At 38.2% G+C, this 24,282-nt stretch overlaps 1 protein-coding gene across 1 annotated transcript in view; it reads left to right on the plus strand.

The window, feature by feature from the left end:
• The window catches only part of DDX10 (DEAD (Asp-Glu-Ala-Asp) box polypeptide 10), a 184,051-nt gene that overhangs the window by 22,777 nt on the left and 136,992 nt on the right, over positions 1–24,282 (plus strand). Inside the window, exons 3-10 of the mRNA XM_009999431.1 lie at positions 4,181–4,241; positions 4,469–4,599; positions 6,656–6,814; positions 7,259–7,379; positions 8,492–8,681; positions 10,449–10,575; positions 11,014–11,176; positions 15,210–15,294. Coding sequence (XP_009997733.1) covers positions 4,181–4,241; positions 4,469–4,599; positions 6,656–6,814; positions 7,259–7,379; positions 8,492–8,681; positions 10,449–10,575; positions 11,014–11,176; positions 15,210–15,294 — 1,037 coding nt within the window. The remainder of the gene's footprint in view (positions 1–4,180; positions 4,242–4,468; positions 4,600–6,655; positions 6,815–7,258; positions 7,380–8,491; positions 8,682–10,448; positions 10,576–11,013; positions 11,177–15,209; positions 15,295–24,282) is intronic.

Consider the following 24,282-nt stretch of genomic DNA (forward strand, 5'->3'; position numbering starts at 1 on the left):
CCCCTTCCCGGTGGCTCGGGGAGTGGCTAAGAGCAGCTGCCAGGGAGACCCTCGGGAGAGGAGGGGTGGTTGGGAGCGCAGCCAGGAGGAGGTTGAAGCAGATGGTGGGCGCGGTTGTGACCAGTGGCCCTTGGGGGACCAGTGGCCCTTGGGGAACCAGTGGCCCTTGGGGACCAGTGACCCTTGGGGACCAGTGGCACTCGGTCCTTCTGCCCAGGCTGCACGGATGTCACGCGGTTGGAGATGGGATACATTTGTCTCAGTAGAAGATGCCCTGCGGGCAAACATCATGCTAGAAGAGTATGTTGATTAACCTCAAGTCAGGAAATAGGTATTTGAATATTAGAGGGGCAGTGGCGTTGGTTTTGTCACCTGGATTCTCTTAACTCCTCTGGGAGATGGCTCATTTTGAGCTACACTGATCCCTGGAAGCTACTTGTAATCGTGAATAATGGCTTTGCCGTGCTCTGCCTGTGGTGTTGCTCTGTGTCCTGCCAAGTTTTGCTGAATTTGCAGCTGCTGCTGGAGAGGAGCGTGGCAGTTGTACTTGGTTAGTTGTACTTGGTTACACAGCACTCAGTGTAGCTGATAGTAGGGGCTTTCTGGTGGTTGTAATTTGATTGAGCATGAAGTAACGACAAGAGGTATAGAAGAAATGTCTGTTACTGTGAAGAGGTTGTGATAGCTCCTTTGGTTAAGATTCATCAAGTTAGTTTTCTGAAGCTTCACACAATCATTGGCTTTTCTGGTTTGAAAGCTAACTGTATGCTTCCAGAGATGGGCAAATTACTGTTTTATTTATTTCTCAGGGAAAAAACAGACTTAACATTTATTGTTTTTATGATAAAAATGGAAGACAGTAATTACATAGGTGATTAATACATTTTGTTGTGGATAAATTTTGAGTTATCCTGTTTTGGCAATATCACTCTAGTCACTATAGAAAGAAGGGACTTAGGTGCTGCCTGGGAAAGCTGACTACTCAAATTTTTAGAAGCTTGCACTTTTCTGAGTGGGTACTGCTGGACTGCTTGTTATGTCCTAAGACTTAGATGGTTAACTCTGCACAGTCTGTGGAGGGTGCGTGTCTGAGCGAGAAAGAGAAACTGAGTTAAAGCAACTTCACAAAGGCTGTGTACAGTTTGTGAATAAGGTGGCTTGTTGCTTATATATCAAATTGCAGTATCTATACAATATATTGCTTTGTATTTTTGTATATTTGAAGGCGGACGGGGACATGAGTAGTGAAATTAATTTTGCATGTTGTCAGGCCCTGATAGTTTTGACGTTTGATAATAAGTTATGTTTACTTGATAGTGCCCCTTGCTAGTTAGGCTGCTGCTTTACCTACGGGTACTATGGCAAAAATCTAGCTATGCTTTCTTCTCTTATCTCTTGTTTTGCAGTCCCTGGTTATAGTGAGGGTGGGAACTGTGAGGAAGTGCCATGTGCTTGGATCTTCAGGGGTCTCCAGTGAGTTCTGCATGAGGCAGATCCCTGCTTAGGGACAAGGGAATTCAGAGGCTCTTTGGTAACCTGTGTGAGGGGCACTGGCTGAGGTCTCTGGAACATTGACTGGGTGGGTTAGGTCTTTGTGTGCTTTTGTCATCTTGCACATAGCATGGAGTAGGGGTAGCATGGGTGCTGAATGCAGGAGTATCCTGCATGCCCTCTGTCTTAAGGTGTTTTGTCTATAATTTCCAGTGTGAGAATGACTGCAGTGGTTAAACAACACAAAAGTAAAAAATAATAAAGAGAGATCCAGTAACAAAGTTGGGGGTTGTTTTGGTTTTAGTTTTTTTTCTTGGTCGTTGGTTGGCATGTGATGGTGAATGTGTGGCAGCATAGAGAGAAAACGTGGTACTTTCAATGTGCCCAAATCTTGGGATCATTTTCTGTGTTATGTTGTCATAGGTGATCTGTTAATTTGTTAATCCAGTGATGTCATTGCCCAGCTGTAAGGCTGCTGCTGAACATTCTTATCCATCCAGTTGTGTTCACGAAAAGTATTGGTTGCTAACTGATGTGCTGGGCAGCTGTTGGTGTGAAATCTTCCTCATCTACTTTATGACAAATTAGACAAGTTAGATCAGAATACCATTTCAGGTGAGTTGGCTGCTCTCACCTAGAGCAGATTAGAGAGAGTACAGATTTCCAGCAAATTAGCAGAGGTAATAACTTCCAATAGGGAAACAAAATAAGTAGAAATTGGTGTTGTTTTCCACTGATGAATGGTGATATGAAATAGAACTGTCAGAAGACCAACCTCTGATACCAGTCCTTCTTACTCCTGCCATTTGGACTTTATTTAAAAATAAACCAGCATTTTTGGAATATGAAGGGTACTACAGCAGATAACTCTTGTGCTCCTGGAAGTTTGTAGGGAAGAGGAATAATATAGGATGCTTTGTGACATGGCCTTTCCTAACATTCCTGTGCCTCGCTCTTTTAATGCTGTTCTCACTACCTTTCAGTCTTGGGTATCTTTAAAAGAGCTAGGCTTATGCATGTAACAATTTTAAAACTGATTTAGAGAAGTTTAAGGTAGAAGAGCAGAACAGTATTTGATTCCTTTGTGATGAATGCATCCAATCTTACCGGGTCATCCAGAGTTAAAAAGAAGTTGACCACTAAAATACTTCTGCAGCCTCCATTTTTAGAACAATTTCACATTGCTGCAGTAGCCTGTTTCATGTGTCAGAAACCTGTCAAAATCCATCCCTTTGGCTGCACGTAACGGATTGCTTGAATTCTTCTTTCATATTAGTAATATAGTTTTCTCTCCTGGAGGCATACTGTTTTCCTATGTGGACAGTCTCTTGGTTGAAATTAAACTGAACCTGTGTATGTCACTCAGTTGTGATCCTTCAGCATGCAAAATGAGACAACTGAAAATAAGCCAAATATGTAGTATTGCATGTGATATTATGTATCTTAAAAGTTATTATCCAAATTTGGAAATATTTGTCAGAAATCCCAATTTTTGCAAGTCAAAAAAAGACTTTTTAATGGTGGTTTTTGATAAGAGCTCCTCCCCTTCCAGAAATATACTAGCTTGAAGTATGTGCTTCTCAGCACAAGTAGGTGTTATAAAAATAATTAATCTTTAATATTTCTAAGTAACATTTGGCAAAAGTTTAATTGCTCTTGTAGGACACAATGAAAGTTTGAAATCTACCTTGCAAGACCTTTGTCTTGAAATATGTCAAAAAGCGAGTTTTAATAAAGGTGTTACAGCATTTTATCTAGAAATCAAATTACTGCATTATGTTACTTTTCTTGTTTGTACTAGAGAGAACTAGGCTGAAAAGAGTAGTGTTGTGATCTAGATGCTTTAAACAGGTATAAACCCTCAGGAAATAAAATAGTTCAGTTTTCTGCGATAGGCAGAGCCTGCAGAAGGCTGGATACTTTAATGAGATAAAAGGCTGATCTGACAGCTCGGATGCTCTTCATTTGAGACCTTCTCTGAAATTGTTATCACAAGCTCTCAGGAACATCTGAGGACTATTTTGCTTGGTCCCTTTGTTGGAAGATTTGAGTTCAGCAGCCTGTAAGAGATAAATGATACCTATTAGAAATGCACAAGTTGTGTAAGCACAGAGTTTGACATTTGGAAATCTCAGTTTATGGATGCTGCTCTCTGAATTCAGAGCTGTGTAATCTACCTTCCTCTTCATCTGCTCAGGCATTATAGATACAGTAGTCAATTTTTTTTTTTTTTACTGAGTTCTGTGTTTTTTGTTTTTCTGTTCTGCTGCTGTTGATTGCTAAGAACTTTGCCAGTGGAACCTGTCCAGACCTTTTGATGGTCTTCTATCAGCTAGAACGAACTTAAAAGTATTACATTTTTCTTAGAATTTCTACTTGACATTTCAACATTTTTGTAAATCATTCAGCGAGCTCCTGGACTCAAACACATGCTCTTATGGGTTTTGTGTGTGTATATAATTAACAGCTCTCGAGGATGCTGTAGAAGTGGATGCATACAGAGAAGTAAATGAGCAGGTGTCAGGACAACGAACTACCTTTTCAGTAGTATGTTTTGTACCCTGTAGGACAGCTCTAAAAAAATTAAGTGTTAGAAATTGTTGAATCTGGTGAGCAGCTTAAAGAATGCTATTTAGTCTCTCTGTTATGCTTAGAGTGGAAGCAGTGATGAAATTTACTTTTGTTTCAGATAAATGCAAGTGAAATTCAGAGGTTTTCGGATTTTCCGTTGTCAAAGAAAACCCTAAAAGGTAAGTACAGAAGTTTTTTTAAAAGCATTTTGAGTAAAAATGAATGTATTGTATATTTGCAGCTGATTTTTTATTATTTTTAATTTTCTTTAAGGTTTAGATAAGTAATGCCATTTACAGTGTTTGGTAAACAGGTAAATACAGCTCTGGGCAAGGCAAAAATAACATTTTTTTTTCCCCCCCCCTCTCCCACACCCACTTTTCTCTTCCCACAATGCAAATACTAGGATTGCAGGAAGCTCAGTATCGTGCGGTAACGGAGATACAGAGACAAACCATAGGTTTGGCTTTACAAGGTAAAGATGTACTTGGAGCTGCAAAGACTGGATCAGGCAAAACCTTGGCTTTTATTGTCCCAGTAAGTAATTTACATCCTCCATTTGTACTTAAGCCAATTATCTGGGAACCATTGATGTCAAACAGCTTAGCTTAATAGATCCTGGGAGAAGGTGTTTAATTGCCTTCAACTGTTCCAAGAAAGCCAAGATACTAATTTAATAAAGCTTCTTGAAGTTCCAAAATAATTAAATTCTTGACCCTAGGAATATTCTGACACTTAGAAATTCTATTTGGATCCTTACATTACATTAGTAGACCCTGAGTGATTTAGGAAGTGCTTGGTTTTTTTTTCAGGAATCTGTTTTCCTGGTGCAACTGCACTTGTCTGATTATTTTAAAATTTGAAAACTAAGTGTATATAATATAATGATGAACTGGTGGAATATTTTCAGTTCCTTCAACTGTTTTTAAATGGGTGCTTTTCACCCCTTTAACATTTTTCGGATTTGGGCTTTATAGAGCAAGCTTGCACTTCTCATATGAAGACAGGCTGAGGGAATTGGGGCTGTTCAGCCTGGAGAAGAGAAGGCTCTGGGGAGACGTTATAGCACCTTCCAGTACTTGAAAGGGGCTACAGGAAAGCTGGGGAGGGGCATTTTACAAGGTCATGTAGCGATAGGACAAGGGGTAATGGCTTTAAACTGGACAATGGGAGATGTAGGTTAGACATTAGGAGGAAATTCTTCATTGTGAGGGTGTTGAGACACTGGAACAGGTTGGCCAGGGAAGCTGTGGAAGCTCCATCCCTGGAAGCGATCAAGGCCAGGATGGATGGGGCTTGGAGAAATCTAGGGTAGTGGGAGGTGTCCCTGCCCATGCAGGGGGGTTGGAACTAGATGGTCTTTAAGGTCCCTTCCAACTCAGACCCTTGATGATAATTAAGCTTAGTGATGGTGCACTTCCATTTCCTTGTTGTCTTTTGTGGACTCCGTAAAAATCACTTCCAGGTGCAGCAGCAATAGAAGTGGAAGAAGGAAAACAAGATTAAAACCCCTGTCATGGGTGATAAATGCTTGACTGCTTTACTTTTACTTTATTATGCTCTATATTTCATTTCTTCAAGTTGAAAGTATAATTGAGAAGTTTGTTTTCTTAAAGTGCCAACATAAATGGATACAAAACTTACCATATTATGATTATAGAGGCATGGTGGGGTTTTTTTGCTTTAAACATGATTTGTATTTTTGTGAGCATAAATTTCTTTAGAGCCTATTCTGTCAGTAACTTCGGGAACAATAGTAGGTGTTTTGAATACCCTTTTTAGTTCAGCAGATTTATGGTTTATGCTGTTTTCTCAACTATTTTCTATTAGTAAAGAAAAAAAAATGTTGTTGGCTTCAGAAGACAGTCTTGTGAACTAGAGAAACAAAAGTGAGATTACCTAATTATTTAATGTAGGACTAGAAATACTTAGTTTTACAAACCTTGTTTTAAAAGAGTTGCAGGGTAAGTGGTAAGAAAAGATCTGGAGAAATGAAGAGTGGAAAAAAATGAATTGTACAACGATACTTAGCAGCCTTCAGTATTTCAGAATGCTTTAGGTATTCATACCTATGAAATCTTTGGTGTTGGGATTAGCTGACTAAGAGAGTGTTTGTGGTGCAAATTTATAGCAGGAGGAACAATCCTGGTTTGTGGTATATGGCAACTTTAGTTGCAATGCTCTGTATATACCATGTGTAGGTAGTACTGCTTCAAGTCTATAATCAGAATTATAGCTGCAGTAATTGACTTTCTTCTAGTTGCTCATTCTCTTTCTGGTGTCCACAGGACATTATGAGTGTGTTTTTTCTACACTGATTTCTAGTCTTGTATACATAATTAAGGCTTAATTTCCAGAATTTAGCACAGTAGGATTAATTATGCAGTAAAATGTTTATTATTTACCACCCATTACTGTCTGTTACAGAGTGGTACTGGGGAACTTTGCTATAGTAAGTGTCATAATATGTGACATGTATAGTAATGGTTCCTCAAGTCTTATTTTAAATAGCATGGCTTTATCTTTTTTGTGACACTTTTTGTTACAAATTTGTTGTTACATCTTTTCCTTCTGAGACTTGTAGTTTTTTCAGGCTTTGGAGCTGCTGTATCGCCAGCAGTGGACTTCAGCTGATGGTCTGGGAGTTCTGATCATATCGCCTACCCGGGAACTGGCCTATCAAACCTTCAAGGTTTTGCGTAAAGTGGGAAAGAATCATGAGTTCTCAGCTGGTCTCATCATTGGAGGAAAGGTGGGTCCTCTCTTGGTATTTGCTGCATGGAAGCAAAAATGAGTGCTGTATTAAGTGCTGGGTTAGGAAGGAAACCTTGGAAATGAAGTCAGGGAATGAGTAGTTAATGGGAACCTGTCAGTGACCCACTCATTTTCCTGTTGGTGTGCTGTGTCTTTTGAAGCTTTTGCGTATTTACAGTCCTTCTGGGTTACATGACTGGAGGAGCCTTCCTGCCAAGTCTTTCAGGACTATCCTGTTAATTTAGATTAATCTGAAATCCTTTTCACTCAAGCCACGAGTGTGAGCATGCTGAAGAAAATGCGGTGTATCTGTAGAAAGAGGAAAGCTGGTTCTTGACTGCTCTTTCTAAAAGCTGTTGACAGATTAAGCTGGCCTGGCCATCTCTGGCACTGAGCTTCTAGTGAGAACAACTAGAGCTAAGATGGTTTAACTCCTTTTCAGGATCTGAAGGAAGAGACTGAAAGAATCCACCACATAAACATGCTGATTTGCACTCCAGGACGGCTTCTACAGCACATGGATGAAACTTCGTATTTCTATGCATCTGATCTGCAAATGTTGAGTAGGTATTTTGAAAACTTGAAAGTACTAAAAAAATATTTCGTAGCAGTTCATTATTGTGTGAAGCATGTCCTTGAGTAAAAAGTTTATCCTAGTCGTGGTATGTAGATGAAATGGCATTAAAATTCACACATGTACAAATTAAAAAAGAAAACAACAAAGCCCATTTCTTGTGTGTGCTTTCTCTCAAAATAGTTGCTGAGCTTGCCTTCCTTTATGATGATAAGAAGGGACCCAAAACCAAACATGGTATTCCATATAATCCTTTAGATCTCCCTTGGCTAATGCTGGCCTTACCTTTCTGGCTGTGGCTGTTGTATTTTTCCTGACATGATCATTAACTATATGGAATATCCATCACGGTGTGCGTATTTTGAGCCAGTTCTAGAAAACAGTTTTCTTTGAATTTTAAGAGAGATAGTCTTTTCATTTTTTTGTTAGTATTGTTAACATTGTTTCTTTTCTTCCTTTCAAGCTCAGTGTAATGAGATGGTTTGCTTGCCACAGGGAACTATATAATCTTTAGCATAGCTTGAGGAATATAAAAGCAATTAAGAAGCTAATGAAGCTGTTGAAATGTGAAATTATGCTTGCCTACACTTAGTACAACTCATGGAAGCTAGACAAGAATTACATTGAACACAGGCCCTTTTCTTAAAGCTTTCTCTCTGTGCTACTCTTTTTATACTCTGTGTTTCAATGGCAGATTCAGCTTAGGTGCAGGAGACTTGCTCTGTCATTAGTAGCACAGCATTGTTTTACATTCCATAGTTTTGTTTCAGTGACAGGACAGGGAGTTTGTAATTTGCAGTCTGTCTGCAAATTGTTGAACTGTTTACTGGAAATGCTGATCTTTTATGCTTCAGTGTGTGAAGCTGAGTACTGTACTACATAGATTGTGGAAAATCCTATCACTTCTATTGCAGGTTTTTTAAAAACATGTTTTACGGAGTATATGAATATCTAAAGAGAATCATGTCATATACAGTAATTAAGTTAATTTCTTCAGTTTAGGTGGGCATGGATTTTTGTACTATATTGATTTGGTGTACGATTATATATATATATAAATAAAACTAAAACCAGGTTTTCTCAAACTGTCTCTCAATTCAGTTCTTGATGAAGCTGATAGAATTCTAGACATGGGGTTTGCAGATACAATGAATGCAATAATAGAAAATCTACCTAAGAAACGCCAGACCTTGCTTTTTTCTGCAACACAAACAAAATCTGTGAAGGATCTTGCACGGCTGAGTTTGAAAGATCCAGAATATGTTTGGGTTCATGAGAAAGCCAAATTCAGGTATGTTGGGATAATTTTTTTTTTCCTGTGTCGAATTAAACAGATGGTGATTCTACTGAAGTGATTCTACTGAACTGCTTCTCTAAGTGTCAGTCCCCTGAATCAGAAGGAAATGCTGCTCTGTTGGGGAAGTGCAGAATGACAGTCTTGTTTCTGTATTCAGGATTAGGTACCCAAAGGAAAGCATATGGCATTAGTCCATATTCAGTGAGTCTTGTGGTTTCCTGATGTGCTGGACTTACTGTGCACACATAATGAAGCTGTAATGCCACACAGTTGGGATCAGAATGGCAAGACCTTGTGAGAAGTGCAGTATGTGGTCTGCCAAGCTCAAAAAATTTAATGTGTCACTAACTGAAAAAAAAAAGCTTTTTTTTTTTTTTGGCATGTTCTTTTTCTTTTGAAATGTAAGTGAAGAATGTTATTTAATATATTGCATTTCTGTGGGTTCTGTGATCTCAGTATCAAATTGCTTATGAACACATACGACTTTTTTTTAATGCATGTATTTCTATATATAAGGTGCAGGAGAAATGTGAAGCTCAGAAATAAAGATAGCTTTCCCAAGAGCAAATAAGAAATCATCAGCAAAATGAGCAGCAGAACCAGGTTAAATCCTGAGGCAGTTTTAAATATTTAATTTCACCATCAATGTATTATACTGCAAATACCTTTTGAAAATCAGTTGTACTATTAAGGCATCTTAAGTAAGCCTGATTGTCTGAAAAAAATTATGTGGTTAGTGGCCTCATAGCAGAAGAAGATGTACAAGCCTATATGTAGTCTTCATTTTGAGGACTGAATATATATATACATCTTTTTCATGGATCTCACATTTTTTGTCAAGTGTCTTTTAAATTACATTTAATTGTTTTATATTTGGGAGAGTGCAATTAGACAAACTGAATCAAAAAGAGGAAAGTATTAATTACTGTCTTAGTATGCAATAGGTTATTGCCTTGTGAAAACAATTTCCTCTGAAAGACTTAAAAAGCAAAAGGTGCCAAGGCATAATTCAAAGTAACTGGCACAATAAAAACTGGAGCAGTGTCTTGTGCCCCTTGGGAGGGTGACATTACCTGTAATAAAGTAACTTTGAATACTCTTGATCTGTTTAGGGTGAGGCAGAGGAACTGTGACAGATGAACATGTAGATGTATTTCAAGGACGAATATGCTGAAGAATTTATTTTTTTTTAGTTTGTTTTCTTTTGTAAAGAATGGAAGGCTGAGTTAAGATGACAATTCAGAGCTTAAGAATCTCTTTGCATGTCAGGCTGTAATCAGTTGAAGTACATCAATGCTTTTTTTGAGTGCATTAGACTGTGCTTTGACATTGCCTTAAGCTCAAAAGACGCTTTAATCAAACTAATAGGCAAAATTGCATTTTTAGTCAAGGCAATTTGAATGTCACTGCTTAGACATGGAAACTATTTAGCTTGCTAATAGTAAGTAAATTTAGAAATACTGTACAAAGTTATCCCCTTCTTCTCACTGGCTTTTAGTAAGAAAATTGATTCATCTTTCAAGAGTAGTTTTCTAATGGAGCTGCTGAGATTTTTTTCCTCAAAGTTTAATCACTTTCCAGCCTGACATTTTAAATTTTTTTTCTTCTCTTTGAGTATTTGTCAAACACTCTTGTCTTAAAAGAAAGGACAGACGTCCTTGTATATATTGTGTGCCTGTGTATTCTCTCCCTTTCTCTTCTTTCTCATTTTAATGTTTTAGGAATTAATGGTATCAAAATGTCTTTTTTGGGTTTCTTTAGTACCCCTGCAACTTTGGACCAGAACTATGTTGTCTGTGAGCTTCAGCAAAAAGTAAACATGTTGTACTCTTTCCTGAGAAGTCACTTGAAAAAGAAGAGTATTGTGTTTTTTGCAAGCTGTAAAGAGGTATGGATATTCCTACACTCTCCCGTAGCATTTTAAAACTATTAGAAATACTCATGCAGATGTCAAGACACCAGAGAGGGGAGATTCTGGACTAGCTTGCAACAGGAAGTTTGGGAGAAACCAGACATCACCTGCTGCTGTAGGCATGTCATGCTGGGCTTGCCTGCTGGAAAACTGAGCTACCCAGACTCAATGCAGGAAGGTCCTTTAGTTACTCTGGTTCATTTACGAAATGTCATTGGAAGGCTTGACAATCTTGTGCTACATTTCATTTCCCATTTTAGTACCTGGGTGTGTGACAAAGTCTCAAAATAGCATCTTTTGTCTGTGATGTAGAGAAAAGTGTATTTTATTTGATGTGCTAAGTCAGTTGTTGTACTGGATATGATCTTAACAAGTTTAATGGTTAATTTTCCCCTCCTCTAATTTGTTGGGTAGGTCCAGTATCTATTCAGAGTGTTCTGTAAGCTTCAACCTGGTCTTCCTGTACTGGCACTCCATGGCAAGCAGCATCAGATGAAGAGAATGGAAGTCTACACTTGTTTTGTTCGGAAAAAGGCAGCAGTACTTTTTGCAACAGATATTGCAGCTCGTGGCTTGGGTATGTACCCAGAGAAGCAATAGTTCCTCACAAAATGATGGTCTTAGACTTTTAAACCATTATCAGTGATAGTATTTCCTGAAGACCAACCTGGTTGATAAGAAATTAATCTGTGGTTTGCTTAAGAGCTCATATCTCAAAGAGGTAAGCTACCTAAGAGTTCTACTGTGTCTTAACTGAAGAGGCCCACTTCATTTGGGGTTATTTTTTCTTTTTGTCTTGGAAAGACCTATTTTGTCACTAGTTTTGTAATGGCATTTGTTAGCAAGGTAGTCAGTTGCAGCTGTAATTTATTTGTTTGTTTATTTATTTAAGTCTGTAGACGATCTGGTTTTTCCAACCATATTTTGTGACAAATATCTGAAATGAGAGAAAATTGAAGTAGTGATGTATTTGCTTACTACATGCCTTAAGGCAAGATTTCAGCAGTTTTAAATATTTCTGATGTGCCTGTATCCTGTGGATTTTTCCAAATGATATGAAAAATTACTAACCTACCAGTATGTGAAAATAAAAACCAGAAGAATTTTCAATGTCTGAACTATGAATGCTGTTATGGGACTCTGTTCTTAAGGAGATAGAAAAATAAATGAGGGAAAAAGCAAGAATATTTATAGGACTTGTTTTGGCTTGGGTTTCTTTCCTATTTTTGTTCCTACTTTGTATTTTCTGTGGGTACTTTTGGCTTTTTTTTTTTTTCCTTAGTTCTTGGGGGCATTTGAGTATGGCACAAGACTGCTTTCAGGAGTCTAATCTTTCTTTCAGATAGCAAATTCTGTTGTCCAAAATGTAAGGTTTTGTCAGTATGCTAAAAAAGAAAGGAAGATGCTGTAAAAATGGAAGGCAGAAATGAAAACTGTTGTACCTTCTGCATTGCTGAAATCTCACTAGTTTGAATCTAATGTGGATGTGCTTGGTTGGGTAGTTACAGACTTGCTGCTGCTGGATGAAGTGCAGCAATTAAAAAATGTTTCTTAATGATGTCATTCACATTAGATATTTATCATAGAATCATAAATGCCAGGCTGGAAGGGACCTCAAGGGTCATCTGCTCCAACCTTTCTACTTACTACTATAGTTTATATGAGATGGCTCAGCACCCTGTCAAGCTGAGACTTAAAACTGTCCAGTGTGGGGGGAATCTACCACTTCCACAGCACATGTTCACTCATATTGAGCCTGTTAACCACCAAGACCCCCAGGTCCCTTTCCATAGGGCTGCTCTCCAGCCAGAAGGATCCCAGTCTGAACTGTACTCCTGGGTTATTGTTCCCAGGTGCAAGACCTTACACTTCTCTCCACTGAGCTTCATAAGGTTCCTGCTAGTCCACTCCTCCAGCCTGTCTAGGTCATCAAGCTTTTCCTTCTGAGGTGTCAGCCTCTTCACTTGGGGTCATCAGCAAACTTCATCAGGGTGCGCTTGATCCCAACACCCGGGTCACTGAGGAAGATGTTAAACAGCATTGGGCCCAAAATTCATCCCTGGGGGACCCCACTTGTGACCAGTTGCCAGTTTGAGGAGGAACTACTTACTATCACCCCCTCAGTATGGTCTGTCAGCCAGTTCCCCACCCGCCACACAGACCACTTGTCAAGGCCATAACAAGTCAGTTTCTCCAGGAGGAGGCTGTGGAGGACTGTATCAAAAACCTTGGAGAAGTCCAGATTGACAATGCCCACCACTTGCCCTACATCAATGCGGGTTACTTTGTCATAGAAGGGGATCAGGTTTGTCAAGCACAATTTGTCCCCTGGTCTGCCTTGGTGGCTTTTCCTAATCATGTGCTTCAATTGAGTTGGGACAGTCCCCAGGAGGATTTGCTCCATGACTTTCCCAGGGACTGAAGTGAGGATAATGGGTCTGTAATTACCTGGATCCTCCTTTGAATTTTTCTTATAGATGGGGGTGACATTAGTCTTCCTCCAGTCCTCAGGGACATCTCCCAGTCTCCACCACTTCTCAAAGATTATGGAGAAGCTTTGCAATGACATCAGCAGCTCTCTCAATATCCTCAGGTGGGTGGCATCCAGACCCATTGATTTGAACAGGTCAAGCTCCTATAATAGTTGACACACCAACTCCTCCTTCACTGAATGCAGGTTGGTGTCTGCATCAACCTGGATTTTTGTTCCTATGGCCTGGGACCTGACAGCACTGGTAAAGACAGAGGTGAAGAAGGTGTTGAGGACTTCTTCCTTTTCAGCATTGTTGGTGACGAGTTCACCTCTCCTTCTTAATAGTGGGCCAACATGATTCCTCTCTTTCTGCTTGTTGTTAATGTATCTGAAGAACCCTTTCTTGAAGTTGTTGACATCTGCTCAGTTTGAGCTCAAGCTGAGCTTTTGCTTTCCTAACTGCATCTCTGCATCCCCCGGCAATACCCTTGTAATTTTCAGCCAGTAATGTTCCACTTTTCCACCTCTGGTACATTTGCCTTTTGATTCTGAGGAGACCCAGAAGCTCATAGTTAAGCCAAAGGGGTCTCTTGTTCAGGCAACTTCCCTTGCCTTTAGAGGGGATGAACAGGTTTTGCATATCTAGGACAGTTTTCTTGAAAAACTCCCAGTGCTCATTAGCTCCTTTACTCTCTGTGGAAGCTTCTCACAGAATCTCTTCCAACTGAGCCCTGAGTCAGCTGAAGTTAGCTCTTCTAAAATCTAAAACCTTTGTCCTGGAATGAACTTTAATTGTGCTCAGCAGTATCCTGAAGTCCACAAAACTCTGGTCACTGCAGCCAAGTCTATCACTAACAGATATTACAGAGCAGGTTTTCTTGGTTAGTGAGTAGTAAGTCCAGCTGTGCCGCACTCCTGATTGGCACATCCAACATTTGTGTGAAGAAGCAGTCTTCTACACGTTCTAGGAACTTGATAGATGGCAGATGAACGGCATTGTTGTTCCTCCAACAAATGTCTAGGTAGTTTAAGTCACCCATAAGGACCAGGTTTTGTTGGCCCAGCGCTTCCCAAGTGACCTGAGTATCACTTCATTTATCACATCGTCTTGGTTTTAGGGTCGGCAACAGTGCCTACTGTAAGGTCACCCTTGGAGACAACCCCTCTGATTTTGACCCAGAGGCATTCAATAGGGCTGCCACACTTAACATAGCTGACTTCTTTACATTCCAGGTTTTCCTTAATACAGAGTGTGACTCCACCTCTTCTCCCCTGCCTATCTTTACAGACAGCCTATAGCATCTATCACGGTCCTTCAGTCTTGTGAGTCATTCCAACATGTTTCAGTTATTCCTGTGATTATATAATTGTCTGACTGGTCATGGAGCTCCAGTTCCTCCTGTTTGTTTCCCAGACTGCGTGTGTATACACTTCAGGAGGCTGATCTTTTGGTTCTCATTTAAGGGGACAGCTGAGGCACATCTTGCAGTACTTGGGTTGGCCTGGTATATTCCCCAATCTGTTATAGTGGTGATAGTGGAATGGTCATTGCTGTTTGGGATCCCTCCCCCCAGGTCCTTCACTTTAAAGTCTGCCTCACCAAGTTGGCCAGCCTGTTGCCAAAGATTCCTCTGCCTCTCTTAGAGAGGTGGATTCCATCCCTTCTCAGCAGGTTGTAGCCCTCGTAGAAGGTCCCAGACTGATACTTCTGCATGTGAACAGTTGTGTCTCACCACAGCTAACTTCAAACTCCAGTGGAGCAGGACGTTGATACTTGTAGATGAAAAGGGGGTCAGATACTGTTATTTAATTGTTAAATGTAGTGGTGATTTATTATCTGTGTTACACAAAGCATTCCTGTGCTTGTCAAGTGTGAAATTACGTTTAGTACACTGTCATAATTTAGGAAATGAGGACGCTGTTAATTTTAGCTTTCTTTGGTGAAGACGATGATTGTTTATGAAATATTAAAACATGCAATTAATCTTGTATTTTTTTCAGAGGTTGAACCCAATGTCTATAAATTGGTCTAAATGGTGGTTCTTACAGAAAATAATGCTGCAAAATAACATGTTGCTCTTGAATAGGAGAATTTTAAGTAAAGTGAGCTTAAGTTTTAATTTTTTTCTTTACACAGATTTTCCAGCAGTGAACTGGGTCATTCAGTTTGATTGTCCAGAAGATGCAAACACATATATCCACAGAGTGGGAAGAACAGCCAGGTTTGTGTTCATTTCTCATTTATATTTTAATGTTTAAAATTAGATCACTTTAGGGACAGATAAATGGCTAAAGACTCACTTGAAAATATGAACATACAAATTGAAAAGAAAGAAGGGCTGTTATCACTGAAAGACCCTTTTGATTACTTAAGAGTAATGGTTTACCTTAATTTCTTATTGAGCATCAGAGACTCCTTACAGCAGACAGAAAAAATATGCCCAGTTGTTTAGTCTGATCAGGGAAGATTAGTAGTGAGGAAGCAAAAATCTTCCTTTGTACTTAGCAGAATTACTTCAAAGGCTGAGTTGAGCATGTTTGTGATGGAAAAACTTGTTTTGCCACTGCCGTTTATAGACAATTAAGGCTTTAAACTGTGGATCCAATTTCTTTGTGCCATTGAAGACTCTTCAAAAGAATGGAAATATTTCTTCCTTACTTTAATTTGAGAGGGAAGGAACCAAATAATGTTAATTACAGGTTAAGTTCTTGTTTTTCTGAGTGTTTTGTAGACATATTCTTAAGGATAGTGTTAGTTGAAATATTTGTAGCTAAGCCTTTATGCTGAAAGAGAGTTACCCTTGAAAGCCTGGTCCTTGACCTCAGTAGTAGATTTTTTTTTAGAGAAGCAGGAGTTGTTATTGTGTAAAGTTCAGTAGATAAAAAATGATATGGAGTTATCTGAAGGATGACCTGGCATTACAGTTTGTACGTAATTTAATTTGTTTGCAATAGGACTTAAAACATTCTGTCAATCTAATGACAGAAGAGTCTCTTAGAGCAGAACTTCAGCACTCTGCACTACAGGAGTCTGAAATCCATCTTTCTGGATCAGATGGCATTAAATTTTGGTGACTGTGACAGGAGTCTGTACTTTAGCCCTCTTTCAGAATGTGGAAGTTCTAGCCATGTTGTCATTGTAATTGGGAATGTTTCTGCCCCATTCTTTCCTATGTCCTCCGTTTTCTGATCTACCTGTTATAATAGAAGGGAATAATAATTTTAAAAATGCTTTTGGAAATAAACTTCGAATAAAATTAGTGAATGTTTAATCTATTTAGATAAAACACGTAGCTACTTGGCTAAATTCAAATCTAGATGTAATCTCTTGCATCTCAGTTGAGAGAAAAGCATAGAGGTTTAGTTAGAATTCTGTTGTTGGGTTTTTCATTCCCTTCTTTTTGAATCCTCTGTGACTTTGATAGAAGGGTTGTGATTTTATTATTATTTTTTTTTATGGCATGCTGTCATCGTGGAAAGGAAAACAATCTATTTGACATTGTTTAAATGGCAGTTTCTGGAAGGCTTGTGCTTGTCCTGAGCTGTGTCACTGGGGTAAAGCACCTCTCTGGAGCTACCGTCCTCAGGCCTTGTCCCAGTTCTCATTAGGTGCTGAGAAGAGCAATTTTAAGTAGGTTTAGAGAGGGGAAGCAGCTACAGAAAGACAAATAATGTGCCTTTGTCACAATACTTTTAATATAACGTCATTCTGACAAAGATGTTAGCCTTGCAACCTTAAGAAGATGTCTTCAACTACCTTTTACATACAGCCTTCTGTCATTGCTTATGTAAGAAGTAAAGCAGTCCTTGAAAGAGATTTGTTCAGTGAACTTAACAGCATGAAATCAATCTTTGAAAATAAAACAAGGGAGATGTCTACTCATTTTAACTAAATACCATGCATTAAGTAAATGTGCTAATGCAGTTTTAGATATGGATAATTGAGAATGTACTTCTCAGTGAACTCGTAAATGTTGAGTAGGAAACTTCACTTGTTTTCAGTAGCTCGTTGGTAGAGAAGCTTGTGTTCTAGAGACTTGATAAAAATAAACTGAACTGCAGTTTAGCAGACCTCATTAATGAGGTTAGAGATAATTACAAATTTTCATGGGTTAAGAGGGTGTGTAATTGCATGGAATGAAAGCTAAATTAAATATCTCAGCTAATTGAGAGACTGTGTTAAACTGTAATTAAAACTGGGATGCTAAATACTGTTTATTTTTGAAATAAAATTATTTTGTGATACAAAAGTAATTATGAAAGTTGAGATAAATTATTTTGAGGATGGGGCCAAGAAACCTTTTGACTATCGTGGATGTGTTCCCACATCTGTTTTACAGTTTTGCAAAGCCTTATCTAAGATGAAAGGTAATGATTGTTTTATAAGTGGATAAGAGCACTGTGTTCTCTAAGTAACATTTCACTTGCATTTCATCCTACTGAAGAACATAAATTGCCACTCCTGCGTTTTTGATTTATGATAAAGTAAGATCAAGAAAATCTGAGTGTTGCCCAGTAATGCTTTTACTTTGTAGTAGAAATGACATATATTGATTTATTTTTTTTTTTAACTTGAAAGATATGCTATGATTGGAGTGATTTGAAGCTATTTCTGCATTTTAAAGCTAATTGTGTTTAAAAATAATTATTTAAAGTCTTAACAAGTTTAGTAACAGAATTCCTAAAATACTGACAATATCATCGCCATGCCCATAAATATTTTTTGCTATGTTTTTGTCACAATCTCTTAGCAAGTCTGTAATTTAAAATTCTAGGTCACAATATTTTCCTCTGGGTTTTAGTTTCAGGAATTCTAAGTAAATAAGAGGTACTTGGAGCAATTGTCTGCAAAATTAATTTATTCTGGCTTTTAATTTCTATTGATGCCTTCTGTTCTGTAGCCTGTGAATCCTACAGTTGAAAATATTCTTTGATCAGTTTTGTGAGGCACAGTGAGTTACAGTGCCACTAGGGGACAGCAGAAGATAGTAATTTCTGAAGCATACCCATACTCACTTTTTTTCCCACTGCTTTTCCAAACATAATTTGTAAGGTTGTATGGCATGAAAGAAACATATACAGGGATGTTTTTGTTTCAGTTGTGATTGCATTGATGAGTACAAAAGACACTGAACAGTCTATTTTAACTTGCCATTCATGTGTAAATATCTTGTATTTTCTATTTACTTGTATCTGGGCACTTCTCAGTAATTGATTTCTTTCCTCCCTCCACTGCTTGCTTTTTTTTTTCTTCTTCTTCAGAGGAGACATTAAAAACTGTTACTTAAGTTCCATGATTTTTCTGTCAGGAGTGTTTTGGGTTTTTTTTAATACATATATTGACCATGGAATGTTAAACAGAACATTTTTTTTTTTTTTTTTTCCTCTGCAGTTCTTACTGTGGTATGTCTAGAACTTTATGTAGGATTTAGGTCTGGCTCAGGCTTCTGGTGGTATTTAATCAAGGCTTATTGGGTAGGTTTGTTAGGTGTTTAAAGTGACTTAGGAAAGTCACTGTGATTTTGTTGTTGTCATTAAAAGTAGTGTGCATACAGGCATGCATGTTCTGTCTAGCTCTACATACCATTTTTTCCTCTTGGTATATTATATTCTGTCTGTGGTATGTCTAGAACTTTATGTAGGATTTAGGTCTGGCTCAGGCTTCTGGTGGTATTTAATCAAGGCTTATTGGGTAGGTTTGTTAGGTGTTTAAAGTGACTTAGGAAAGTCACTGTGATTTTGTTGTTGTCATTAAAAGTAGTGTGCATACAGGCATGCATGTTCTGTCTAGCTCTACATACCATTTTTTCCTCTTGGTATATTATATTCTGCAAGTAAATGGAATAATGAAAGTGTCTTCCCAAAGCCAGATACTCTATTGCCTGCCATCTTTGTACTGGCCAATCTGGTGATTAGAGCCAAGAAGTACAAAAAAAGACTTTAAAAAGTCTATAGTTTTTAAAATTCCTTGTGAATATTGAAGAATACACACACATAAAATCTTGGGAATGTGAAAGGGGCAGGTCATACAATGATCTTACTCTGCCATGAAGTTAAATGGTTTGAATCATGCTCTTTGGGCCTCTTCTCAAGTAATGGCCCATTATCTGTGTGAAAGTGAGACAAATAAGCCTTTGGAGTAATCCTTGCAAGTGGCAATAACACATTTAAAAATGTGAGTGACTTAATGGAACTTTTTTACAATGGTGGAAGCTTGATTTTTTTCCTCTTTTTTTTTTTAAATTTGGAAATATATCCCAAGGATACGTCTTGAATCCGGCACAGACAGTAGAGTTGAGACAGCAATAGTTGAGACTCAAGCTAAGTAAAAATAGCTGTTAGTGGAGGTCACAAGAAATTGTTGACACCACGTATTTAACTTGTCATTCACATTATTCAGTTCTCTAAAATTAATCACTGTGTTCTAGCTACATTCCTGACAGTGGCCTGCACTGTTACCCATTAGCATTCTCTTCATAATGGCATGGTATGTGTGTTCCAATACACAGAAATACAAGGTGGCTGACATGAAGCTATTCTGTAAGCTGTAATAAAAAAATTAAGCATATGTGTTTTAATGCAGTAGAATGCACACAGCTGCTGTGGAAAATTAATTGCTTACTGTCTAGGCTGGAGAACCCAATGACCTCCCAAGGCGTTTTGAATTCAATTTATTCTGAGACTAGCATGGTAAGGTTGGTGAGCCGCTGCCTATTCTTGTCCATTATTTCTTGTGACTAGTCTGTCTGGCAAGCAACTACAACTGAATGAAGGGGATTATGTTTTTGTGGTATGAATAAAACCCAGTTGCATAGTTCTTAGAACTTGGCAGTGGATATAAATGAGCAACTGTCCAGACAGGAGGAGGAAAAGATGTTAATTGATCAGAGAGAAAACAAAACAAAACACTAAAATAAACAGACTCCAAAGCAATCTCTGACTTTTTAGGAAACTGAACTAAGGTCTATGCAATGGAGAAATAGGAGTAAATTATGTGTTCTTTAAATGTTCTGTGAGATGTTGAACTGTTCACAGCCCATGGGAAAAAGCTCTTCTCCCTGGTTGAGCCAAGGAACCAGCAGTGAACACAGGTTGCAGCATTTACTCAGCTGTGAATAGGAAGCACACTTTCTGGTCTATTGTAATTTTTGTTGAGCTGCCTTAGTGGGACTTGGTGTAGATGATAACATCAGAATTTCAGTTAGCAGTGGATACCAGTCTCTTGTTAAAGATTATTTTATTTTTTTTTTAAAAAGCTATTACAAAAAGAGGCCATTGATCGTGTGGATGGGATAGAAATTCCAATATTCATCCATTTGTTTTCTGTGTGCATTTGTCACTTAAGAAATAGAGTAACAAATTAACCACATTATGAAAGAAACCCAGTAGTGTATAACGTATGATAAACAGGAGATAAAGCTCCTCTTGCTCCTGGGCTTGGAGAAATCGTGTTTTCTTGTTTTGATGCTTAGATTTCACCAATCCTCATTATGTCAGAAGGCCCAGAAGGCAGTATAATTTGAATTAAAGTTTTGCCTGTATTGAGTCCTATGTAAGAGACCTAAAGCTGTTACTTTGTTTAAGAAGTATTTTTTAAAATGGTAGATTATGTAATCAGATTTAATAGGTGAATTTTAAAGCAAAACTATGAATTATTGTGTATCTGTGGGAGGCTTTAGGGGTAGATATGGTTATTAGTTTCTCTTTGTTGAAGCATAGTGTGTGGGTGAACAGATTTATTTGTATGGCTATCTGATTGAAATAGTTTTCCTCAGAGTAACACTATCCATTTTGCTATGTTTTGGGTATATTTTTATAGATGCCTTGTATGGTCCCTTTAAATAAAAAGAGTGGAACACAGACAAACATCTGAATCAATGAAATGTTTTTTCCTTCTCTACCATAGTTATTTATCAAGGAATTGGAAATAATTTAAAAATAAAATATAAATCACATTCTAGAAATAATAGAACTTGACTCACTTCAACTTTCTTTCTAGTCCATATTATATTAACCATGAATGTTACATTTTTAGCTAGCCTATAGATTGTGAGGTCACTATTTGTAAACTAGCTTCCAAAAACGATCTGTACATATGTATACTTGTATACTCAAATGATGATTCTCTCTTTTCAAGTACCTCTTACAACAGGGAAGAACTGTACTATCCCGTTTTTTTCCCCCCTCATTCCCAAGTCTCAATTGCAATAGTAGTCTATATTACCAAATATGCATATAATTTCACTGGCATATTCCTTCAGTCTTTACAGGGGTATATCTTTGCTCTAGAAGCAGGGATATGTGCTGCTTTTTGAATTTTCCTCGCAAGTTCTTTCACAAATTCTCTTGTTCTAGATTTTTTGTGGAAACTATGACTGTGTGCAAAGATTTTAAGAACATTACTATTGCAAAATCAAGTGCTCCAGAATATTTATGTTCTGAGAAGGGTGTGAATGGTGTGCAAGGAATAAATTATGGCCTTACATGGTGAATAATTTGGTTTCATAGTGGAAGTAACTATTAATTAGTTTGGTATTAATAGCTTGGCAACCATGTACGATGAACAACGGGTCTAGTGGAAAAACAGTGAAAATACCTAATTAGAGTATATCATAATACACATAGAAATTTGGTGGGCTTGGCTTTGATGCTATTCCAAATGTTTAACTTACTGGCCTTTATGTTTTAAGGAAAGCAGTCTTTTGCTTACTTCTAATAGGTCCCTAGCAAATTTGGTCCAGGTGAGGAAGAGACAGCTGGGAAAGTGGTTTGGCTTCCTTAATGCCCAGTTTGCTTTCTCTGAAGGGATCTACTGTGGAGAGTTTCTGCAGAACTAATGTATCTGAAGGTGGCTTGTTGGCTTGGAGTGCAAGACTTTTTAGGAATGGGCTTTGATTTAAGCTCACATGTATTGCAGTGGTACCTTATTTCCTTCTCTGTCTTTTGACAGACGAGATGACAGCAAATGTTGATACAATCCATCCTGGTCCAGTTAGGCTAAAATTCGATATTTAATCAAGTCAACTTGGTGAATTTACAAATTAAAAAAAAACCAAACACCACTTTTTTTTTTTTTTTTCTTTCTTTTAATATAGTAGTAGATGTGTGACCTCAAAGCATAAAAATTGCACACTGTTTTTGCTTGTTCATGTGTGATAAATCTCTTCAAAAACTGTATCACCTTCTTTATATGGAGTTTTCTGTTTTGGGAAATATTCCAACTCAGGAAACTGCAATGCAAGTATCTTTATATCTACAACTCTCCTCACCTAGATTTTATGATTATCTCATAATTTCTATTTTCTTCTTTGCCAGTTTTTAAAATATATTATTTTTTTCTTGCCAGAAAAAGCAGAAATACTGCCTTGTACTCTTTTGAAATTTGGCATCAACTTGTATCTTCTGAAATACAAATGTTAGGGAAACATGTTGCAATACATCTGTTCAAGACAACCTGTATAATATTTCCTGCAAGGTCTGCATATCCATGCAGACTATCCTTACAGTTCTCTTTCTATTGCTTTTCCATCAATTTTTTTCCTACTGGATGTCTGCCCTACCGCAGAACACTGGTGCCTGATGATCATCAGCCAGATTGTTCTTATTCCTATTTTATTCTGGTATCACTATGACTTGTATGTCACTGACAATTAAAATATGGTGCATTTGACTCAGCTATATGTTATGATGGTCTTGGCAAGGATGTACAATTGCTCTGAGCGTAGTTAGAATAAGTTTGGCTCTAGCTGCGTGGCAGGTTGGAATTCCTTAATAACCACAGTATGTTTTCATTAGTTGCCTTTGTACTAATAGAAGAATCGTTTGCTTTAATAGTATTGGCCAGGGGTGTATCTAGCCTGGGCTGGATCAAGGGTAGGTTAAGATTAGTGAAAACTGTGTGTCTGGCTTGCATGAGAGGCATTTTTTCTCATCCTGTTCTCACTGAATTATTGCCATTCTATTACTCCTTTCATGATTGATACCAGCTGTCAGCTCAGGGTCATTTTTAGCAGAAGTTGAAGATGGATTCTGTCATGATGAATGAACTATCTTCTTGATTTTATTGTTTTGTTTTATTTACTTTTTAGTATGAAATAAATCTGTTTGGCAACTCTTGTGTTTTATTTCTAGGGAAATAGTGCTCTTGACATTTAAAACAATTTTTTGCTGCTTCTAATTAGTACCAATTGTCCTAAGTAATTTATTTCATTTTTTTCTTGTCCAACCTTTGGTGTTTGCCCTTGATTGTAGGCATCCTTTTTGTTGTCTGCAGTCATTGTAAATAAATAATTTTGTGGAACAATAGAATCATCACGGTTGGAAAAGATCTTCAAGATCATTAAGTCCAACTGTCCACTCTACAACCGCTAATCACTAAACCATCTCCCAAAACACCATATCTGCCCTTTATTTTAACACCTCCAGGAATGGTGCCTCCACCCCCTCCCTGGCCTGCCTGTTCCAATGCCTCACCGCTCTTTCCGTGAAGAAATTTTTTCTAATAGCCAGTCTGAAACTGCCCGTTTCCTCTTGAACTGCTTGACCCCATTTCCTCTTTTCCTGTCACTGGTCACTAAACTAGGGAGAAGAGGCCAACACCCATTTCTCTACAACCTTCTCTCAGGTAGTTGTAGAGAGCAATGAGGTCTCCCCTCAGCCTTTTCTTCTCCAGGTGGAACAGGCCCAGCTGTTTCACAGAATCTTAGGGGTTGGAAGGGATCTCAAAAGATCATCCAGTCCAACCCCCCTGCCAGAGCAGGATCACCTAGACCACATCACACAGAAGCGTGTCCAGGTGGGTTTTGAATGTCTCCAGTGAAGGAGACTCCACAGCCTCTCTGGGCAGCTTGTTCCAGGGCTCTGTCACTCTCAGTTCTTTTCTTACGTGGAACCTCCTATGCTCCTGTTTATACCTGTTGTCCTTTGTCCTATCACTGGACATCACTGAGAAGAGCCTGGCTCCATCCTCCTGACACTTGTTTCTACTCCTTGCTTCATAGTCCTAATGATGATTTATCACAGCTTCCTTGCTTATAAGTCAAGATTGAGTTACAAGAAGTTACTTGCCTTTTAATAAGTATTGAAGCCAATAGACTCTAGAAAATAAGACGAGAAGAAATACAGCCAGAAATAAAACTAGAGCTACAAGTGTGTGAATTTTTTTTAATCAAGGGCTTTTGGCAAGTAAGATGCAATTTTCCAAAAGAACT

Source organism: Chaetura pelagica, unplaced genomic scaffold, assembly GCF_000747805.2.
Source record: "Chaetura pelagica isolate M959 unplaced genomic scaffold, ChaPel_1.0 scaffold85, whole genome shotgun sequence".
Lineage (NCBI taxonomy): Eukaryota > Metazoa > Chordata > Aves > Apodiformes > Apodidae > Chaetura > Chaetura pelagica.